The sequence below is a fragment of the Thermobia domestica genome, chromosome 9 (genome assembly GCF_964235325.1).
Source record: "Thermobia domestica chromosome 9, izTheDome1.hap1.1, whole genome shotgun sequence".
NCBI lineage: Eukaryota > Metazoa > Arthropoda > Insecta > Zygentoma > Lepismatidae > Thermobia > Thermobia domestica.
In genome coordinates, this window is record NC_137462.1 from 114,681,270 (window position 1) to 114,698,329 (window position 17,060).

At 34.9% G+C, this 17,060-nt stretch overlaps 1 protein-coding gene across 1 annotated transcript in view; it reads left to right on the forward strand.

Moving 5' to 3' along the window:
- Positions 1-17,060, forward strand: part of Rh50 (Rhesus blood group-associated glycoprotein Rh50) — a 114,875-nt gene that overhangs the window by 72,723 nt on the left and 25,092 nt on the right. Inside the window, exon 4 of the mRNA XM_081771730.1 lies at positions 1,424-1,565. Within this exon, the coding sequence (XP_081627856.1) occupies positions 1,424-1,565 (142 nt within the window). The remainder of the gene's footprint in view (positions 1-1,423; positions 1,566-17,060) is intronic.

The following is a 17,060-nucleotide window of genomic DNA, read 5'->3' on the forward strand; positions in this document are numbered from 1 at the left end:
TTTACGATACGTCTTTACCAGTGGCTGTTCCAGAGTTCTACAAGACGGAAGTGATATCGACAGTTGTGGCGAAATCTACTTTGTCTCTCCTCCCCCCTTCCTCCTCTTCTTGCTTTGAGGCCTCCAGCAATTTTGCACTTTGTAGACATTCTTTATATTCTGATATAAGATAAATATTATAGAAAAAATAACAACGAATTTGCCATTGTAGTTTTATTTCTGTCTGTTAAATACAAGACACTATAAAAGCGAGTCATTACTGCAGCACAGAAATTGAAAATGTTTCTAGAATGTGCACACACACACACACACACACACACACACACACACATATATATATATATATATATATATATATATATATATATATATATATATATATATATATATATATATATATATATATGACGAGAAAATGCATATTTTGTGCAATGATTGAGTTGAGTTGATTTTGAGTTTAACGTTACTTTCAGCAGCGAGGCTATATGAGACGGGACCTACTGATTAACTGGAATCTGAATCACATGAGCTCCCGATTATATTCGAACATTAACATATAAACGCAAGCTCTTACACCAGTTTTTCATATATAATAATAATAATAATAATAATAATAATAATAATAATAATAATAATAATAATAATAATAATAATAATAATAATAATAATAATAATAATAATAATAATAATATTATTATTATTATTATTATTATTATTATTATTATTATTATTATTATTATTATTATTATTATTATTATTATTATTAAGTATTCTGCCTGTTGGCAATTCCTGGGACCACTTTTTAAGTTTACGTTTGGGTCTCTGGAAATGTTTCTTCCATGTTTCTCGATCTTCAGCTTCCTCTTTTAACTCCCAATATTTTCTTCCATTTTTCAAATCATCAATCAGTTGTGTACTTCTTCCTATTCCTCCCTTTCCTTCCATCTTTCCTTCTATAGCGGATGAAGAAGACAATTTCTTCGCAAGATGTATCCAGTTCAATTGGTCTTTTTACGAAGGATGGTGGCTAGAAGCTTCCTCTTCTCAAATATCTGTTTTAAAACGTCTTCGTTTGTCACTCTTTCTGTCCATTTTATTTTCTCCATCTTCCTCCAATACCACATTTCGAAGCTCTCTGAATATTTCCGCTCTCACTTTCGTAGTATCTACGTCTCTGAGCCATACAGACCAATACTCCATATAGCACTAGACAAACTTTTTCCTTAGTCCAACATTAATCCTGTTAGTTAAGAATGACCTTTAAAAAATAAATCGTAGTTCTTTTTAATTGAGGATAAGTAGTGTATCACTTAAAATATAGTAAACAGAACGAATGAATATAGTGTTGTTTTATTAAAATTTAACAAGTGTATATTATATTCCTCGTCCCTATGCCCCTGATTATTATATTTCTTCTTTGTAGGCCATAGATGCAGGTGCTTCTATGTACGTTCATGTTTTCGGAGCCTTTTTTGGTCTGATGGTCAGCCGTATGTTATACAGAGCTGATGGAGAGTCTTCAAACGAAGGATCTATTTACCACTCAGATATATTTTCTATGATAGGTAAGTGTATCCGGGTCAGTATTATTTAACTTGTACTCGTATTTACATAGTACTCAATTTTCTACTATATAGAAGTTTTACGCTTTAATAAATAAACTGAAAAAGGAATCATATGAAAAACACTAAAAGCATTGAAATCATATGTGAGGTTTTTTTGTGTTTTTACAAAAATAAAGGACTTAAATCATCTTTAGCTTTAATCATGATTTTCGTTCCGTACTTTATATAGTTAGTTAAAACCTGCTCAAGCCATGTGCGACAGAGATGCACAAACTACTGGAATGATAACTCTGCGTAGTGATGGATCGTTTATGAACGAACTGAATCTTTTGAACGGCACATAGTTTTCGGAGTCCCTTAGTTGATTGTTGACACTTCCTATGCCATTAGAGTCTCTACGTTTAGCTCCAATTAGTACCCTGGGATGGTGGGAAGAGGTTGACATGTAAAAGAAATGTAAAACTTCAACATTAGTGTGGAGTGAAAAGGGATGAAAAATAAAATGTCTCAAGTGACTGAGATTAGTGTCGAATTTATAATTTGGGTTCGTCAAGCTATCAGATTACAATCGCAGTGACGTTTAATGCCACGTTTAGGCATGAGCAAGCATGTCATCTGGATTTTGAATTCACAGGGGCAGCCTCGAAAATGTTGCTCGCACAGCTCTAAATATTTTATGTATGTATATAAATATATATCCCAGCATAACTCCGGAATGTCTGGATCAACTTTTACGAAACGTGTTTGACGTATTACTTTCAATCTAAGAAAATAATATTGTGGTAGTAAGATACCCCAAGGGATGAAAGTTGGGAGGAGTGACATAAAAATAAGTAAAATGACTGATCGCAGTGTGTTGTACATAGTTTTCTGGGTTGCTAAGATGAATAGTAATGCTCCCAATGGCGTTTACGTCCAAATTCTTCCCCATCTTCACAGAATGAGGGGCTGGAAGATCTGAAAAATAAAATGTCAAAAATTACCGAAATATTTGGGGAATTCATAGTTTTCGGGGTCAGGAAAGCGTTTCTAAGAACTTTGGAAAGTAGATGGGCTTTTTAATAATATCAATTTCTCACCGTGAGAAGAAATGACCATGTCAACTAGTGTAAGTATCAATCCAACCTTCAAAATCGAGAAAAAATTGTGTAGATGCATGTTTCATCTTTTAAATGAAGTAAGCCACGTTAAAATCAGAGGTGGAGTGCATCGGTCGGTCAAATGGGTCAAGATTTATGAGAAGGTCAGAGGATAGTGGGTGAACAGGACGTGACCCACTGCGAAACACCAAATATCCATGTTTCAGAATCCTACTGTACTCCCGCATAAATTTTTATAGAGGTACTTGGTGAGTACTTCAAGTTATATGCCCATAGCCAAACTGCTTCTATTAAGAATTGTTGCGTGAGTACCTTAGGATTCTGAAACATGCATTTTTGGATGGCGCACATATTAGTTTCTAAGTGAAGTCTTGACCTGACTACGGTAAGTCCCATAGTTTTGGAGCTATGGACCTTTAAAGTTAATTTTTTCATATTTTCGGGAGCCTATAACTCCGAAAGGAAGCATTTGTGCACCCAGGTTGGTCTATACTTTTCGTCTTACCTTGGTGTCAGAAATCACCTCCCAAACGTTGTCGGTGTTGTTTTGAAACACCCTATATATATATATATATATATATATATATATATATATATATATATATATATATATATATATATATATATATATATATATATATATATATATATATATATGCCATTGGCTAGCTGGAGGCTCCGCCCCTGATACCTGCGTTTGCTCGACCTACGGCCTCGCACAGGGGCGGATCCAGGGGTGGGGGCGATCGGGGCGATCGCCCCCCCAAAAAAGGAAACTTTTTTATTTTATATATATACATAAAACCCATCCCAAAGTTGGGAGCCCTTAAAAGTAGCAGTATGACAACCCACCGCTTCCCCCAGAAGTCGGTTCTGGATCCGCCCCTGGCCTCGCATCTCTTAAACCCACAATTCTACGAAATGTCAAGTTTCTTTTCGTATTTCAACTATCTAAAAGATAAGGTTTGGTATCCCAAGAAAACACCCATTTAAATATCATGGAAGTTATTTCATCCCCCCTTTAGACCTATTAAAAATTAAAAATATTCAGTTTTGGCAATATTCCTGTTTGTTAGTTCTGGCAGGACAATCATGTCAAATTTCATCATTCTAATCTTGTCGGAAGTGCCTGAACATTTTGGTGTGTAGAAGATGTCTTATATAAATAACATGTGAAAGATTTTTCAGTTCCCCATAAAATCAGTATACGGTTGGAAATTTTTATCTTTGGTGATTTTTTTTTTTTTTAGGTAACGCTAACGAAAATGTACAAACATACTGAATTTCAAGTTTATATTCCAATTCGAAGTATCTAAAACATGAGATTATAGGTACAAAAAATGGCCCATATAAATAACACAGAGAATTTCTTCATCTTCGTTTTAGACTCCCTAAAAATTAAAAATATTCATTTTTGGCAATTTTCCTATGGGTTAGTCCTGAAAAGCTACAATCATGCCAAATTTAATCGTTGTACCCTACAGAAAGTGCCCAATACTTTTTTGGGTGAAGATGTCCCATATAAATAGTATGGGGAAGATTTTTTCAGTTCCCCATAAAACCACTCTACGGTCGGAAATTTTTATTTTTACTGATTTACATAGGTAACGCTAACGAACTCGTACAAGCATACCGAATTTCAAGTTTTTATTGCAATTCGAAGTACCTAAAATATGAGATTATAGGTCCAAAAATGGCCCATTTAAATAACATGGAGAATTTCTTCATCCCCCCTTTAGTCCCCTTAAAAATTAAAAATATTCACTTTTCCTGTGGGTTAGTACTAGAAAGCTACAATTATGCCAAATTTCAACTTTCCACGTCAAACGGAAGTACGTCTTTATTTTATGTCAGTTCATGTAGTTATTTATATATATATGGTAGTAAGAAAGAGAGCGACCAAGGCACCGCCATGTTACAAAAGCATATCAGAGTATTGAACTGAAACCCTATGTAAAGACTTCCTATTCTAAGGACAATTTCAGTCTCGTCACGTAATCTTTGGGAATCGGGAATTTTTGTAAGCGTTTTGGTGCTATTGAGTTGTTTGTCTGGAACTGCGATCCGACTTTGGATATTCTCTGTTTATACTTTTTCTTTACGCCTAGGAATATATTTCAAAAACGTGAATGACATGCTGTAATGAGAATATTGACAAGTAACCTCTATATGATAAATAGGTGCAAATAAATTAATTACATAACTTATTTATTGCTATTACACAATTTTCTTAATTTGTATTTAGCATTCACATTATATTATACCGACGTTCTGTGAACACCTACCTCAGATGTTATATTTTAAACATAATAATTACTTATGTTCTGCAATGATTATACGCAGTGCTCGAAGTGGGAAAAAAGAAGAGGCGGTATGTTTTAGTATGATTTTGACTCAACATACCGGCTATTTAAATATTGTCTTGATCACTGAAAAACCAGAGACGGTATGTCCTCATTACTGAAAAACCAGAGGCGGTATGGCATACCACCGCATACCGTCTCACTTCGACCACTGATTATACGAACTAATGTATTTTAATGAAATTATTTTATATAATTTTTCATGCATTGCAGAAAATGGAATTTCATACAAAGAAAAGAATTGATCCAGATGGGAATCGAACTCACAACCTTATGATTTGACCTCTAATGGTCTGAGCTAACACGACCACTAGCCTTGCTCCTTCTAACTGGCTTTTCAAGATAATTACATTCTTATCCATTGCAAACGCTGTTTTTGTTCTATTTTGTCTTTTATTTTACTACACAGACCCTCCGAAAGAAACGAAAATACGAAGAAAAAGTAAACTTTGACGGCAGCTAGTAACCTTGCGCCTAGTCCAACCAGAACCAAAAGTTGCCCACTTATATCTTGGACCATTATTAGCCCGTGTTTTCAGTATATAATGCCATTTACTACTTTTTGACACAAATTCCGTTTCTCTCCTTCCCCTTTTCCCGCATAAAATATGGGGAAAACTGGCGACATTCCAAAAGAAAGCCCACTCCCTGAGGAGTAAATGTGTTAAGAATTTTTTAAGATATAAAGAAGGGAGTTACAACTCTGTTGACTACGCGTCGTAAGAAGGTAACACACATACTTTGTAAAAAAGGACATATCTGCTAACGACAAAAGTAATATTCTTAGATTCTATATTTTCAGATAGGTCCATTTTTTTCTCATGTAATATTGCTAATAGTAGTATCATTATAATTAATTTCGTTGGTGAATCTGCAAGCACTTTTAAGCTGTTCAGCTTTTTGTGTCTCCTTTGAAATTTTATTTTTGTTGCTTATGACCTTCCTGCAAAGTATGGTTTAATTATTGACGGTCCAATTATACAAGGTGTCCCACTTGTTACCGAAACAGGCATTTCGTTAATAACTGTAATGCTAATATAAATATTACAATGAAATTTGAATATAACTCCATTTATATGAAACTTGAGAAATTAAATGTGTTTTTTGCGTGCTAATAGTTGCGACACGTAGTAGCAGAAGTCTATGACTTCCTGGACCCGTTTTGTTTCTGTCATTTGGCTGAGGCTATCTGTACAATATGATTGCTGTTCGTGGTTGTTAATGTTCGTGTACGTGTATACAGAGTAGTTGAAAAATGTATTGGTGTACTCTGGAACATCGAATTTTCATTATTTGCTTATTGAATGACAGAATTGATAATGTCCATCAAAACAATTCTTGGAGAGTTTTAGGTAAAGACGTCCTCCAAGTAAATTCAGCATTTGGCATTGTCAACAACTAGAAATCAAAGGGACTTTATTAGGATGAGCAGTTAGAAGCTCGTCTAAAATGTCAAAGGAACAATCCAGAATGTGAAGGACCGACTACTGGTATCTACCAAGAAGTCATTGTGCTGACTTGTCACTTTCTTGCGAAAGCAGAAAAGTTTCATGTGTACACTATAACTCTGTTGTCCACGAATTAAAAGAGTAGCCAAGTGAAAAGGGTGACATACTGTCGACGATAGTTTCAGATATTTCTTCAGAGAAATCCAGCCATTTTAAAGAATCTTTGGGTGTGTTTTAACCTGTGATAAGTCAATTCTGAAAAATCCCGTATTTCAGCAAGTGAAAATTTCAAATATTGCTGTGTCTCATTTTAAATATTGTTTATAATAATTTGCGATTTAACACCAACGTCGGACTGACCTGCCGGCCCATGGATTTCAGGCAAAAATTTATATTTTTACATATTTGGTCGCATTTAGTGGCGGATCGTCTATGTTTTGCGAAGGCTTGGAAAGATTTAAGCCTATTAGCCAGGCATATTAGACATATTAGCTAGACAGTTGGCGACCACGAAAAGTCAAACGTACATTTAGGATCACTGAAAAGATATATTTCTTACAAACATGGTTATACAATTGAGCACATGTTATTTGAAAAGCAAATTGAGAAGTGAAGGCAGAAAGTTTTGGAAAGAAGGAAAGTGCTTGCATCGGTAATTAATGTGATTAAATTAATAGGAAAACAAGGCCTCGTTTTCCGAGGGAAAGAAGAGTGTGTATACAGCTTAGATGATCCAGATATCAACTATGAGAACTTTCTAGTAATCATTTTTGTTCTTAGTGATTATGATCATACTTTGAGCCAGCGGCGGCTGGTACTATATGTTGCATGGTTGTGCAACCGGATACTTTTTTTAATACTAAAGATATTTTTAAGCATTAGAGTAGAGTATCAGTAAAAAATAAACCATTGCTCTTGAACGCAAAACAGTATTGATGCATTTCTAAAAAAAAATCAATTAAAAAACTGAAAGAAAAAGAGAGATTTATTTTTCCGGTTACAGCGAGTGTTGCCACTGGAAGCAGTAACATTGAGCGTATGGCAGCGAGCTCCTATCTCTTAACATGAGGAGGTGGATTTATTCTTGCATCGCTGCTATCCTCCCGTATTGCCCTCTTCCAGTTGCTCCTTCATCCACAACTGGTATATAGTCAGCTTCTGTGGTAGTTACGAATTCCTCCGCTTGGCAGCGCTTGACTCAATTGATAGAGTGAGTGAGATATAGACGCTTGGAAGAAAGAAGTTATTCACAAAACAGAAACTCGCAAAGAACAAATACGTGTCTGGTGGTAGCAGGGGCGGATCCAGACTGAATGTTTGAGGGAGGGCGGTCGTTCGAATGCAATAGATTTTATTTTACATTTGTAATATAAAGGTGAAAATTCTTGGGATAGGTTTTATTTTTAAAATACAAAATATCCTATTCTGCGGGGGGGCGATCGAGTCTCGAAGAAGAAAATGTCTTACCACTGGTCTAATTCCTTCCCGACGAGGGCTCATGTGGTTCGGATTCCATGTTAATCAGTAGGTCCACGTCTCATATAGCCTCGCTGCTCACCGGGGCGTTAAACCCAAAATAACTCAACTGGTTTAATTCCTAGCTCTGTGTCTTTCGTGCACATGATCTCGTGTTCGATTTCCGGCGGAAAGCATAAAAAATTAATCTGAAATCATTTACTTTCAATACTCATCTGTCTTCTTTAGCGTAAATTGCTGGGATGTTAAACTATTATTTTTCTTTTCATTTTCGAAGGAAAAAAATCTTAGATTTCACGCGTGTTTTTAGTAGAACAGCAGACAAAAGTACGTAGTTACTGAAAATGGACTTTTTGTCCCTTATATTCGTACAAAGAGGTCTTATTAAACGCTTGCAGTGACTTGGATTTAGAAGTAAATGCAGAGAAAACTAAATACATAGAAGTGCGTCGGGACTGTAATACGGCAAATCATGGATGCGTTAAAGTATTAAATAATACTTTTGATAAAGTGGATAGCTTCAAATATCTTGGATCAATATTAACAGAAGAAAATCATATTCACGAAGAAATTAAATGTCGATTAAAAGCAGGGAATTCGTGTTATTATTCAGTTCAAAATTTCTTGTCGTCGCGAATTCTGTGGAGTAATTTGAAGCTTAAAATATATAAAGCGATAATCATGCCTGTTGTTCTGTATGGTTGCGAAACATGGTCACTTACTCTGAGACTGAAAGTATTTGAGAACAAGATCCTGAGACGAATATTCGAACCCAAGAGGAATGGGGAATGGCGAAAACTTCATAATGAGGAACTACATAATTTATACGGTTTACCAAACATTGTTAGGGTCATCAAGTTTAGGAGGCTTAGGGGGCAGGTCGTGTAGCTAGGATGGAAGAAAGTAGAAACCCTTTCAAAGTCTTGACTGGAAAACCAAACGGAAGACGACCATTAGGTAGACCTAGGCGCAAATGGGAGTTCAATATTAAGATGGATCTCGCTGAAATAGGAATACAAAGTAGAAACTGGACCCAATTGGCTAAGAGTAGAAGTCAGTGGAGAGCTTTTGTCAATGCGGCATTGAACCTCCGGGTTCCATAGGCCATAGAGTTAGTTAGTTAGTTATATTCATACAAAGAAATACTAACAAAATGCATATTGTCGGAGAAGAGAGGTGTTTCTGTACCCTAAAGAAAATAAAGCGGAAAATGCTTGCAGTAGCGATGCTTTCTATTCAGAAAAACTTGGCGAGCGGCATTTCAGATTTCAATGAAGTCATAGAAAAATTTGAAGCTCGAAAAGAACGAAGAAAGATCTTCCATTTTAAAATAATGCATAGTTTATTTAATTAAATAATTTTGTTTAACTGCATGCATGAGTATATGCAATTTCCTTGTTTTTTTTTTTTTTTTTTTTTTTTTTTTCTTTTTGGGTTAACGATATCATTCATGGTTTACAGCACATGCTATATATTCGATTTATCTGTTGTTCAATAGCATGAACGTAGAATATTTGTATATAAATAGTGTTCAAACGTACATTGATAGTGGTTGTTTGAAAAAAAAAAAAAAGGAAATAACATATATTAAATCAATATTAGAGAATACACTTAAATCAATAAGTATACAAATGGAGCTTAAAAGGACTTTCCTCTTCATATTTCCTGAATATTTTTTGGATAAACTCAAGAATGCTGGGGGAGGGGAACACTTGCGCGTAACTACATACCTTTGATATTGCAACATTGCAACCGGTGCTTCTACAGACCACGAACCGCTACTGCTTTGAGCAATCATCTGAAGAAAGTTTATTGAGCAAAGTAAATCTTTTCATGAACCTAGAATAAAAGAGGATCGGAAAGGAAGTGGAATGGGAAAACAAATAACTTTTAAGCCAGAGTAACAGCAAAAGTTTAATGACAAACAAATTTTTAAGCAAGAGTACAATAGAATAAAAATATCCGTATTATTAACAAAAAGATGCAGGACATTATTTCGAATGAAATTAGAAAAGCTAACCAATTTTCCGTACTAATGGATACGACTATAGATGTGTCTAGTTTTGACCAGTGTGTAATAGTAATTCGATATATTTTGGAAGCAGAAGTGAAGAAAAGAGTAATAGGACTAAAATGTGTAAATTCTACAACTGAAAATGGTCTCTTCCAAACTTTGACCGACACATTGAACGAAGCTGAACTAGATGGGACTAAAGAGCATTGCGAATTCATTTGATGGAGCTTCGAATATGAGTGGTCAATATAATAGCGTCACGGCAAGGCTTCAAGAGTTAATCTTCACCATATTCACACGTGGTATTATGCCCATGTCCTCAACGTTGTTGTTTGTGATACGGCGCAATGCCTTCCAGCTTCCATATTCTTTTTTGGATTACTACATGAAACACAGACATTTCTCAGTCTTAATATGTATATAAAACAGAACCCTAGTGCACGTATTGCTGCTATTGGAACGGTTAGGTGGAACAGTAAAAGTCATGCTACCGTACGTATATTTCTTCATTTTTATTATTGGGCAGAAGGTAGAGCTGGTAAAGAGAGGATAGCGGGGCCAGTCTTTGTTGAACTGGTGATTACACTCTTCCTTATTGGTATCTCCAATAAATTCAATCAAAAAGTTTCGCAATGGTGCTTTTTATTGTTGAAGAAATTCGTCTCCTACGAAACAATTTTAGTGGCCATGATGATTTTACTAATATTTCAAATTACTAGTTCGCTATCAGATTACCTTCAAACCAAAACCCTTGATTATGTACAAACTTGGAGGTTCATTTCCGCTGCACAGAATGGTTTAAATAAAGCAAGGAATAAATTTGATAAAGTTAGTCTGGCAGCAAAGACTTATAAGAGCAGTGTCAGAAAAAATTAGCGATAGAGTAGAAGAGTGTTCTTCAGTTGAAGATCTTTGGGTTGAAACAGAGCTTCCGAAAACAAAAGTACCTAAGGTAAAGAAAATGAGTAGTGAATTGGCATCTCATAAAATCATAGGGAACACAGAAGAGGAAAGCTTCAGATTGTGTTTTTTCAATATTGTCCTTGATAAAATCAATCAAAGTATGACTAACCGGCTTTCAAAACACAAAAACCTTTATCTACACTTGGCGTGTTTTGATCCAAGGTGGTTTTCTGATTTAAAAGAAGAACTTTCCACAAATGCAACGAACAAAATCTGTGAGTTAATTCCCAGCATAGAAAAAGGGAAACTTATCGAAGAACTAAAATCATTTGCAGAGATTTGGTCCAAGATATCGCAAGGAAGTGTTCAGAGTTAGTATGATAATGAAGAATTAACTAGTGAGTATGAAGAAGGAACAGAGTGGGATGATATTGAACCAGCGATACAGGAAATCAAATTAAAGAAACTTTGTTAAGTCTTGCTTCACATGTGCGTTCAAAAATTTTTTTGAATATCGCATGTATTCCTCATGGTATACAGTATAACGACTCTATAGAAAAGCGTCGTCAACCTGGTCCGTCTGGTAAAATATATGTTACGAAGCGATAATAACTTTTCTTTATACAAGAATCAACTCAGATATTCAAAGATCATTAGCCTCACCTTTATTGCTTGATATGTCTTAAATATTCCTTCTTAAAACCGTGAAATACATAAATTCACTTGACTAGGTCAACACATAACATGTACATAGCCACAACTATCCCATAATAATCTCTTACATATATTAAAAACATTCTTCTTTTCTGTTAATTTAAAATGAACATTCTACTAAGTATATTACATATTTATGAGCACTTTTTGCCCACGGTACAGGTAAATATTATACAAACTAAAGTATTTCGTTATAGAAAATGTCGCCCGATAAAGGGACTGAATTTAAAAGTCATGAGTAGGCTTGGCTTTTATATTCAAGAACCACTGGTCTGATTAGATTAATGTTCGTACATTACATATGTTCTTTATATTGTGATCACACCTCGTATATATCTTCATTATATTTTTTTTTTTGTTAACCCTCATATATATATAAAATATTAGTTATTATCATTCACATAAATACATTTACAATAAATCTTTGATTTCATTAATATTTCTCTTTTATTACATTATTATTTATTCTTTATCATTAAAAACATCGTCGCTTAGAAATATAATTAACGAGGGTGAAACACAAATTATCAAGATTACTAGTTTCGATCATTATTACAAACGATGATGTGACAAATAATATTTATTCTTTTCGGGCGCATTGTATAACAAATAAGTTAGATGTTGCAATTGTAATGTATACATAGTAGCACTAAGATGTCATAAATAAAGAAGAATTTCATTCAAGGTAGTAATTGAATAATGGATTTTATAGAATGAATCTTATTCTTAACATAATCTTTGATAATTAAACACAAATCAATCTGATATAAAGTAATTTTTTTGCCTTTAACTAATTATAAATTGAATTATGATTCTTCACATTAATAAGAAAGAATAAAAATTAAACATAACCTACGTTTGAATAATCAAATGGAAGTAAATAAATTTATTTTACAGAAACAAAAGACACCTTTTTGTTATTAAATACACATTTTTCATTATTATTGTTATTTTTCATTCTTATTTATTTGATCAAGAATGTTGGGTGCTACTAACTCTTTAACTAGATGCATTTCAAATATTTATAACCGTCGTTTTCATTATTAATATTAACACAAACTTTAAAACGAAAATTCACAAGAATCTATAACCAACATGGGTTTAACCTAATTTCGTTAACGGTAATCATGTTACATTCGCACTGGCATATGAATCTAATAAAGTGCATTGTACCGCACAATCGTGGTTAGGTTCTACATTAGGTTGTACATGTCTTTCATCGTGATTTGAATTTGGATACGAAGTACCATCTCGTGAACAATGATTATGTCTATACATAGGATTGATAGCATCTCTAGGATTTTGACATGTATTTCTATTATTTTTGTGTCTACTTCGGTTGATTAGGTTAGGCGGATTCCTTACATAGCCTTGTCTATTTTGTTCATTTTGATTGCTAGAGTATACTCGTCTTAGGTTCGGTTCATTATTATTCACACTTCGGATATTCAAATTCCGAACAGGGACCAAATGATCTGAATTATTCTTACTTTTACCCATTCCTGATTGTGTTAGATTCATAGCATGGTATTGAGTTTCGTAGCATTGTACAAGCATTAATAAATGACTGAAACTCATACACTGTGTGGAAAATAAGATCTGCTGTAATTTAAATGGAAGCAAATTGCGAATCGATGCAATTATTCTTGATTCCGATTGCAAGGGATTAACAACCTTTAATTCATTATAGACATTTATAACAAACTCTACAATAGATTTGTGCAATCGAGGATTGAAATGTTGATTCCTAAGAGTGGCATCTCTGTTTGCCAGCAAAAAGTCATTTTCGTAATTCGCGATCAATGCCGCTTTAAATTCCTCATATGTACTAATGTGATCACGTATTGCCTTAAACCATAAGGAACAAGGTGGGAGTAATACATGGGGTATTAATTTCATGTATTGTGATCGGTCGATAGACATTATATTACATTCGTCTTGGAATTTCTCTAAGAAAGAACTAGCATTTTCATTGCACTTACCACTAAATTTACTCATGGCTTTGATTTCGCTCATCTTGACACTTAGCTTTACCTTTCTTTTCTCACTCCTTGTTCTTGTGGTGTGATTGTTCCGGTCCGTAGCGTGCTGTGTCATGATACCATTTATATTTCGTTCATCAGTGATCTTCGGACAATTTTCCTCTAATATAATATCCTCCTCAGATTCCGGCGAAGGCGTATTTATATCCGGTGATTGGGGAAACTCGAAGCGATCACTGCCCAGATTATTGCGATAAATGGTGTCTCTAGCCTGTAGCGTTTTAATTTCTTCCTGCATAGTAGCCAACTGGATCTTTTGATGTTTAACGGAAGATTCTATTAACGTTAAATCCTTTTTTACAGCACAGATTTCATGATTTTGATGATCGTGCTTTTCTTGACACTCATCGGCTAACCTTTTCAACTTCTCTTCAAACTGCGAGGATATGTCGTTCATCACCTGTACGATTGTTTGTTTCGTATCGTCTGATTTCAGTTCTATCCGTTCTATTCGTTTACTTAATTCTTCATACTGCTTGCTAGCTTCATTAAATTTCAGTTCTATCTTCTTTTCCATGGTCTGGTTAGCTTCATAGAACTTCTGTTCCATGTTTGTGTTAGATTCATTGAGCTTCTGTTCCATGGTTTGTTTTATCTCAGTCGTCATTTGCATAATTTGTCGCTGCACAGCTAACAAAAGTCGATCCTCAGATGACAAACTTGGTGTTGCACTAATTTCACCTGGATTACTGGTATTAGATTCCTGTTGCACTATTTCACTATCCATTTTTCTTTTGATGACCTTACCGCTTCGTAATACGGTTAAGTTCGTATTCATAAATGGTAATATCCAAGTAAATTCAGCCCTACTTTCCTTCTTCGGGAACTGAATTTTCAAAAGATCCCGGGTTTGGTAAACCAAATTTTTATAACGACTCTATAGAAAAGCGTCGTCAACCTGGTCCGTCTGGTAAAATATATGTTACGAAGCGATAATAACTTTTCTTTATACAAGAATCAACTCAGATATTCAAAGATCATTAGCCTCACCTTTATTGCTTGATATGTCTTAAATATTCCTTCTTAAAACCGTGAAATACATAAATTCACTTGACTAGGTCAACACATAACATGTACATAGCCACAACTATCCCATAATAATCTCTTACATATATTAAAAACATTCTTCTTTTCTGTTAATTTAAAATGAACATTCTACTAAGTATATTACATATTTATGAGCACTTTTTGCCCACGGTACAGGTAAATATTATACAAACTAAAGTATTTCGTTATAACAGAACTCTTTAAAGTGTGCAAATTCCTTCTTACACAAGTAAGTTGTAAACGAGCGTTTTCCAAACTCGATTATTAACCCTTTGGGGATCCAATGGTACAATTTGTACCATACGGGTGTTTCATGGTAAATTGCGTTATAACCCTCCTATTTGAGCTTTTTCGTCCGGTTTTTTTGTTTTGTTTTGTTTTTGTTTTTCAAGTCCAGAGGCATTGTATAAGACCTTACGTATGGTTTCACACCTTTCTGCGTCGAGACATAGGAGGTGATGACGTCATAATTTTAAAATATATATTTTCATTTATTAAGCCTATATTCATTATTTTTTAATCTTCTATATTCGGAGATTAGTTTGAAAAGGCTATATCCGAGATTAGAAATGGAAAGGCAACCGGAATAGATAACATACCAATCGAATTCATTAAAAATATAGGAGACAAGGGAAAGAAAGAATTGTTCCGACTATGCAATGAAATATATGAAACAGGAGAATGGCCAAAAGACTTTCTGAAAAAGATCATGATACCGATGGCTAAGAAATCGAACCCAAAGAGATGTGAGGATTATAGAACTATTAGTCTCATATCTCATGCAGCTAAAATTCTGCTCCGAATACTGAACAGAAGGTTATATGAAAGAACAAATAAAGAAGTTGAGGAGGAGCAGTTCGGGTTCAGAAGAGACAGGGGCACAAGAGATGCAATTGGATTATTAAAGGCGATCGGCGAAAGATTTATAGAAAAAGAGAAAGAGGTGTATGTCATATTTATTGATCTAGAAAAGGCTTTTGACCGCGTGAATTGGGAATTGTTGTTGGGAGTTCTAAAGAAGATAGGGTTGGAATGGAAAGATAGAAGACTAATAAGAAACTTATATATGAACCAACAAGTAAGTGTTAGGATAGGGGAAGAACTAACGGAAGAGAGTGCAATTGGAAGGGGAGTTCGACAAGGATGCTGCCTCTCGCCAACACTATTTAATGTCTATCTAGAAGAGATAGTAAAAAAGAGTTTACATGATGATGATGGCATTTCGGTAGGAGGTAGAATGATTAGATGCATAAGATTTGCAGACGATATTGGCGCTTGTTGCAGAATCTGAAAAGAAAATCAATAAAATGTTAGAAAAAATGAGAAAGGGCTTTGAAAAATATGGGATGAAAATAAATGTTAGAAAGGCAAAAGCCATGGTGATTGGAACAAAGGGATCTGTGTCAAATATAAAAGTAGGAGGGGAGAAAATAGAACAAGTGAATAGTTTTCGATATCTGAATAGTATTCTTAGTAATAACATGAAGTGCGAACGGGAAATAAAAGCAAGGATAGGAATGGCGAAAGAAGCCTTTAGGAGGAAGAAAAGTCTGTTTTGTGGGACCTTGAATAAAGAGTTGAGAAAAAGACTCATAAAATGCTTCGTGTGGAGTGTTGTACTGTATGGGGCGGAAACGTGGACATTACGTAAAGGTGATGAAAATCGACTGGAAGCCTTCGAAATGTGGGTGTGGAGAAGAATGGAAAGAATTAGTTGGATCGAGCGGAAAACGAATGAGAGAGTGTTAGAAATGGTGGGTGAGAAAAGAACACTTTTAGATATTATTAGGAAGAGGAAGAGAAACTGGTTGGGACATTGCCTAAGAAGAGATTGTATCATGAGGGACGTCCTAGAGGGTATGGTGGCGGGAAAGAGAGGGAGGGGGCGAAGGAGACTACAATTAATGGATTAAATAAAAACAAAAAGATCATACGCGAAGACGAAGAGGTTAGCGGAGGACCGTAGAGCATGGAAGCTTCTCAGCTGCGGCAAGTGACCTGCCAATAAAGGCAGAATACCTATGATGATGATATTCGGAGATTCGTAATCTACTCTGTCCATTCTTCTTATGAGAAAAAGGGAAACTACCACCATTTGCATTGTCTTTCTTCCACTATTTTTACAATTCAACAGTTCATTTAATGTTTTTTTATAACTTAGCATAGCCCTTCTTCCACCAACTTTGACCCCTTGCCACTCCGTTTCTTATGGCGCTCAGCCGCTTTAACTTTGCACATACACATATTTTCACATCCTCTATCAGGCGCACTATGTCTCTTCCCGCAACTCGATTCATCCATTTGGACCCTTTACTTGTCAGTCCGACCCTGTTTAACATTGGCAATTTTACGGATATACATTCATTGGAGCTCGTCTAAAATGCACAG